This window comes from Alligator sinensis, unplaced genomic scaffold (assembly GCF_000455745.1).
Source record: "Alligator sinensis unplaced genomic scaffold, ASM45574v1 scaffold294_1, whole genome shotgun sequence".
Taxonomy (NCBI): Eukaryota; Metazoa; Chordata; order Crocodylia; family Alligatoridae; genus Alligator; species Alligator sinensis.
Genome location: NW_005842305.1, coordinates 1,567,055 through 1,573,878, shown reverse-complemented (window position 1 = coordinate 1,573,878; position 6,824 = coordinate 1,567,055). Strand labels below are relative to the sequence as shown.

General features: G+C 40.0%; 1 protein-coding gene across 1 annotated transcript in view; it reads right to left on the bottom strand.

The window, feature by feature from the left end:
* LOC102377748 (fibronectin type-III domain-containing protein 3A-like) overlaps positions 1–6,824 on the bottom strand; it is an 84,009-nt gene that overhangs the window by 30,757 nt on the left and 46,428 nt on the right. The window contains exons 5-6 of the mRNA XM_025209725.1: positions 6,397–6,473; positions 791–1,019 (exon numbers count right to left, since the gene is read on the bottom strand). Coding sequence (XP_025065510.1) covers positions 791–1,019; positions 6,397–6,473 — 306 coding nt within the window. The remainder of the gene's footprint in view (positions 1–790; positions 1,020–6,396; positions 6,474–6,824) is intronic.

Genomic DNA, 6,824 nt, shown 5'->3' with positions numbered 1-6,824 from the left:
CAGCAGGAAGGGCCCGGGGGTGGCAAGGGGTAAGGGCCACTTTCCTGCATGCTGAGCAACAGCTTCTGTCCCACGCTGCTGCTGCTGAGCCTGGGCAGGCGGGCTCGGAGCAGGCATGGGGTCAGGGCTGTGCAGCATGGATCCCCACTGGTATCATGGGACTGGGGCCAGCAGAGGTGGCAGTTGGAAGGAGCCACCTGCCACATGGGATGCCTAGAAAGGCAGTCCAGCTTCAGAGCCACCCCAGCCCCAATATGTGCCCAGGGGGTGAACAGGACTGTGGCTGGACTGTGCCTGGGCCAAGTGGGACTGAGGGACCTACCACAGGCTGTATTTTGCCCACCCCTGCACTAGGCTCTTTAGTAAATACTAGGTATGCCCATAACAAGATTTTAAATTGTCAACGATTGCTTCCCAAATATAAGGAACTGGGAAGTGACTAAGGCAAATGCAATTTCTCTATATTTTTATTCAACCAAAAGGGAAAATGATGGGAAATTTAAGCTTATCTTGTGAGGTATTGCAGATATGTGAATTGTCACATCTGAGGATTTCACAACACTTTACAAACTACAGGCTTAGGGACACCACATCTGTCTTAGGTAAGTATCACTCTCAGTCACTGATGGGGAATTAAGGTGGAGAGAGGTTAAATTAATTGCTCAGGTTCACATGGAAAGTCTGCAACAGGACTGGGACAGAATTCTCTTTCCTTCACACCTAATCCTGGGGCACTAAACAGGAGCCTATGCCCCTTTGTCAAGTAAATGATAACACGAGTGATTCTCACCTTGTTCTTGATAAACATGCGGTGGTGGTGGATGCTGGTGAATGAACTGTGGTGGTATTTCTCCTGTCCCTGGAACTGGAGGGTACACTGGATGAGGTGGATGGGGAAGCAAAGCAGGGTGAGGATGCATGTAATGTGGCACATGTGGTGGAGGGGGATGCATGGAAGGATGGAATTCAGTTGAGTGTGGCAATACCACCACTTTGCGGACTCCATTTTCTTCCACCACCTGTCAGGAGAGGTAAGCAACCAAAGGAAAAAAAAAGTCAGTAAAACAATACTACTATTCATTTACTAAAAGCTCTTTATGCCTACATTAATTTATACCTGTATCTTGACACTGGCCTACAGTTCTAGAGACACTCATTCAGACAGACTTCAAATCACATGAAACTCTTCAGCCTTCACTGCGGCAGACCTTAAGTTTGAGATAGTGAATCTTAAAAGTGGAGCCTCACAAATAAGTGTAAAGTAATCCAGAGCCTACCACAAATTATAAAATGTTCTCATTTACTGTTTAACTTGAATTTGCCAAACTGTTCATGGGTGCCACCTTTATTTTTCCCAGGGACTGGTGCCAAAAGTAACAGAGTACCTATCTTAGACCTTCTCTCAGGATAAAAAGATGTGATAGCCCATGTTAGTTAAAATGTGCTAATGTGTTTCAAGAGTAGCGTAGAAAAGGCAATATGTATATTCAGTCTATTTTGAGTTAAGTCTACATGCCACTCTAGGCCCTAACTCTTCCCTTTAATATGTTAAAGTACATGTACCATTTTCTCTATACGCGACCTCAAATACATTAGCATATTAGATAAATACACAGTGAAGTCCTAAATTAGGAATGTAATTAGGATGAAACAAAATTTTAGGAGAGCAGGTATATAAATAAAAAAAGAGGGACTTAGAAATATAACGAACACCAATATTTTGGAACAACTAGCAATGCCTCTTCAGCTAAATCTTATAGACATTTGAAAGACAGACAGAGTCTAAAATCTACAGAGACCTGTCCATCTGAATAAGGGGTAAATGATTATAGCTACAAAACACTGATACTTGTCTTTCACCACCCGGAGGTAAATCAATCCAAAAACAGTCAGGTTCCTTGAAAATTGTTATCATAGAGGCTACATTTTTCAGTACCCACACTTCTGATTGGTCCCAAAACCTCTGAATTGGTGCTGGGAGATGAATCAGACTGGTAGTATTCAAATTGTTCATTCATAGCCAAAACAAGAGACCTCCCTGACACTGGAGAGAAATTGTTCCTGGTCAGAAGCTCAACAAAAAGCAATTATTGCATCTTCTGAAACCCCATTTGAGGCAAAGAACAATCAGTTATATTCCCTTCCTTTTGTCCCTATACCTCCCAAACAGCTTCAATAGTTGTTGAATGATAAAATGGAAGGCATGTTAAGACGACAGAATGTGTTCTGATGAAAGAGGGAAAAGCAGACACTACTGCTTTTCCTGTTTAATGCTCATTACTTCAGAAGACAAATTTTACACTGGTCTAAATTCAACATACTCTGTAACCTCTTCCTTTGCCACTTCCTTTATCAATTGTCATCTCCACTCATTGTGCTACATTTAAAATTTAGATTACAAATGCTATGAGTCACAGACTGTTTTCTGCAAGCATTTAACACATCACTGGGTAATATAAAATAATGATAAAGTGTTGATCATTCAGGGATGTAGGTAGGAGAAACCAGTCTAAATACATGTCAAAGACAAGACTGATACAAATCAAATTTCTCCTTATACACAGTCCTCACAGTCAGTCATGTGAAATAAAAAGTTATTTAAATCCATTTTAAATGCATTTTTTTGTTTAGCAATAGATGGTTACAAGACTTACACATTTGAGACATTTGTATTAAATACAGGCCTACATAAAATTAACACACTGGCCAGGGTCAGACATTCAAAAAGCCTAAGCCTGAATTGATTCAATCTTTGCAGGTTAGCATAACCTGGCTAGGCTGAACCAGTTTGTAACTGGACAGACATTATCTCTGGACTGAGGAAATTCAGGCACGTGCCTCCAGTGGCTCAGGCTGGAAGCCAGGGGGCACTAGAGCAGCCTTCCTTCCCTTCTGCGGGAGCTGAACTGAGGGGTGTGTGGCCAGGCTTGGCAGGACTCATTAGGGAGGTCTGCCTGCATGGTCCCAGGCTTTTCCCCACTGGCAGCACAAGGGGCAGGAGTGTTGCCAGCCCCTAGTCAGCACTCAGAGGCAAAGTGGGGCGGGGTGTGGGGTGCAGTGCATGCATCTGTTGACAATATGGAGCTTTTCAATCTCCCTTCCTGCTTCTTTATACTGTATGCAGCAAATTGACAGGTGAGCAAACCAGCAGGGGGCTGATAACAGCGTTAATCACCCCATCAGCAAAACAATAGCCTCTCTCCACTAGTTCAAACTCTTCTTGAACAACTTACCAGCTGACCTATTGATTAGCTCAAAAAAACCCTAAGCAGTCACTGTTCCATCTGCCTGTTCCAGTAAAACTGGAGACAAGCACACGGATACCGCTCAGCATTAGCTAGCATACCACATGCCATGTCTGTGGGGCTGGGGTCCGTGCAGTGGAAGATAGAAGGGAGGGAGGGGATTCCTGCTTAAGCAGTGAAGGGAGGGGGGTAGGGCAGGGGGAAGCCAGGCAGACCCTGCTGTGCCTGCAGTCTTTGCTGGAGCTCCAGCCAGGGAGCAGAAGGGAGGGGCCAGCCCTGCTGTGAAGCACAGCCCCACCCAACCCAGAGAGCATGCTGGGATGGTGGGGGAGTCTGGTTTATTTAAATCCATTTTCAATGCATTTGAATCAGCAAGGTGTCTGGGACAGAGGCTGCATAAACTGGTTTGACCCAAATTAGTTAAGTCTGATCCTATATTCAACCAGGTTTATCTCAAACTGGTTTCAGCCATTTTCAAACTGGTTTATATGCACTGAACATCTATTCTGCTACAGGCTTAAATCAGTTTCTGATCACTTAAACTGGTTTGTGTGTAATGTTTGTCCCTAGCCACTATGTGCAGTAAACCCATCTTCAATCCTAATCTCTGTACAGAACAAAATTGAGTTATTCCAGCCAAAATCAAATGGATGACCCAAAGGTATTAAACAGTATCAATATTACTACAAAGTTCCTCTTATACAAGACATAGTAAAACAGAGCAGTTTCACAAAAAGGACCATATGTTTTATTCTGCTAGCTCCTCCACAAGTCTCCAATAGAAGCATGTTTTGTTTGGCTAAGTCATCATTGCAGCATTTCCTAGTTGGCTGAACAGGAACTGCGGATGTGGAACTGCTACTAATGCCAAACACACATTTTGAAAAGCTCCTCAATAAAAAAAAGACAGAAAAATACTTTCAGTTCATATTGTTCTCAAGGGAAAGAAAATGTGTCAACTCATGGGTTATAATGACAAGGTCAGCTATGATGTAACCTCAAACTCATTTGTAATTTTGTAACACTGCCATTATTTTGATGGACTATCGGCATTTTTTTTAATATAGGTATGATATAAAACAGATTATATTTAATTTTAGATTAAGAGGCTAATTATGAAAGTGTGTTAATCCATTATCATGTTCCCATTTTAAATATCTAAATAATTTTCTCTCTAAAAACAACTTTTCTACAATGAACTAATTACATTCACTAAAGCTAAGTAAATCTAAAATTCATGGCCAAGTTCTATGGATCTATTAAATGGAAAATAGAAACTGACAAGGGAAAAAAGTGACTTGTCAGTTGGAAGTGGTCACAAAGCCCATTATTTCAATATTTTATTCCATTCCACTAGAAGCCAATTTTACTACTTTTTTACTTACTTCTGTACAGCTTTGGGAGCAGAAAGTTAAGTCTTTATGTACACTAAGCTGAGAAGAGTTAAAAAAACCCAAACTTTTTTTTTTTAAACTTAGTTTAATATCACTTATCCTTACCACAACCACTAAATAAATCATTTTAGCTGAGACTGTATTTAAATACCATTCCCACACTGTTCATGCTCCAACATAGATTAGGTTTGAGTTCTGAATTGTCTAGGAGGTGCACAATTATGATTTTTTTTTTTGGTCAGGACACCATAATATGACACTAAAGAAGGACTTTTCATGAAAGATTGTTATTGTCCTTCCAGCAAAGTTTTGGAACTCAACTAAAGCCTCCTCTTCACATCTGAAAGTCTCTCCCTACTCTTGTTCTGAGATTATTCCAACTAGAAACATATTTTCAGCTTGTTCATTTTATATTTAGTCAGTGTTTTGTGCAGTCATTTGTCCTGTTAGGCTCACACACCAACATTTATGAAATTATCTGAGGGAGCTAGCACACATCTTCAAGACTATGTTTAGTTGCAGTGGCAGCTACACAAATTCACTGTGGCAGCAGCCAGGCGTCTGCTCGGAGACTATGGAGTGAGCTACTCGAGTGTAGAGTGACAGGTTTTCTGAACAAACTAAGAACCCACTCTTTTGTCTCAGGTTTACACTTCATAAACTGCTTATCTATTCCAGTGGAGTATCAACCAGATAAAGAAAGAGACCTTTGAAACCCCTGAAGCCCTATGGAAAGATATTTTGTAAGAAGAGAAGATTTAAGGAACTGTCTTTATACAGACCAGGAAAAAGGGACTTGAGGCAGGAGGGAGAGTGGAGGTCAGCAGCAATAAGTACAGAGAACTAGAAGACAGCATTCACAACTGAACACGTCTGGCTATGGAACAAGCTTTGAAAGTTCAGACAAATTAAAACCTAACCACCAATTCCAGAATATAGTGCAAAACTCCTCTCATACAACCAGAATGCTTTAACAACCAACCAAACCACTCTAACTGGGAAGAGCCAAGAGCAGGTCTCTCTCTGAAGTCCATTACAAACCTAATTTATTTGTGCGGGGATTATATACTTCAGATAGGTGCTAAAAAAAAAATGTAAGATGACCAGTCATTTCAAAACAGACCCCAAAGCATCATCCTGTATGCATTTGGTAAATGCTTATTTGGGGAAAAAAGAGTTATACCGGTTAAAAACTCCCAATTCCATGATCTATTCCTGTGAGTTAACTGTGATCTGATGATTACAATATCTGTCAGTAATTATTCACTGAACTGAAAAGCAGCATCCTCTATGGCCTTCTTAATAGCAACAGCTAAAATGACTGGTATTAAAATTTAGAGGGTATCAGCTTACGAAGAAAAAAAAATGTATTAAAATGATTAAATATTTTTTAATAACGAAACTGCTATTGAGAGAAACTCCTTGCAACTTACATGAGGCTCTCCCACTCACTGAAAGACAAAGATGGCTTTAAGATTCTGAGCAACCAACCAGATTTGGATATGAAATTCCTAGTTTAGTAGAGGTCGATCATGTAAGTACTTAGCTTTGAAAGTCTCAGCCTAGTTCCATATACCAGCCATCTGATATAAAAGATCTGTCTTTTGAAGAAAACCACAATGCTTACAAACTGTAATGTTAAATATTTGATGCATCAATTCTGTGGACTAATTTTTTGGAAACTATCTTTAATTTTTGTTAGGGTTGTAAAGAATAGGTTTAATGAGATATTTGAATAACCATACATTAATAACTACCTGAGATACATAACCAGGAGGCACAAATATTGGAGGCATTGAACCATTTGGTGACATCAGAGGAACATGTGCTGGACCTGAAAAGGAACAGTTCAGATTTTAAAATGTCAGCACTTTTCATGACAGAGGGTATCCCAAATATGAGTTACTCCCTGACCAAATATGATAGCCTCCATTAGGTAATCAATACATCTATGAAGGCACCTAAACTGCGAAAAAAATCAATCAATCAATCAATCAATAAATAAATAAAATCAACATTTAGACTCTGAATCCATATTGATGAATGTATGGTTGGGCAACTAAATTTAAAAGATAGGCTTTAATGATAATGATTGTGAAAGAAACACTTAGGAAAACTCTAAGTAAACCTGCACAGCATGGACCATTCCCCCCCACTTTTTTTTAAAAGAATTTTTTAAATTAAC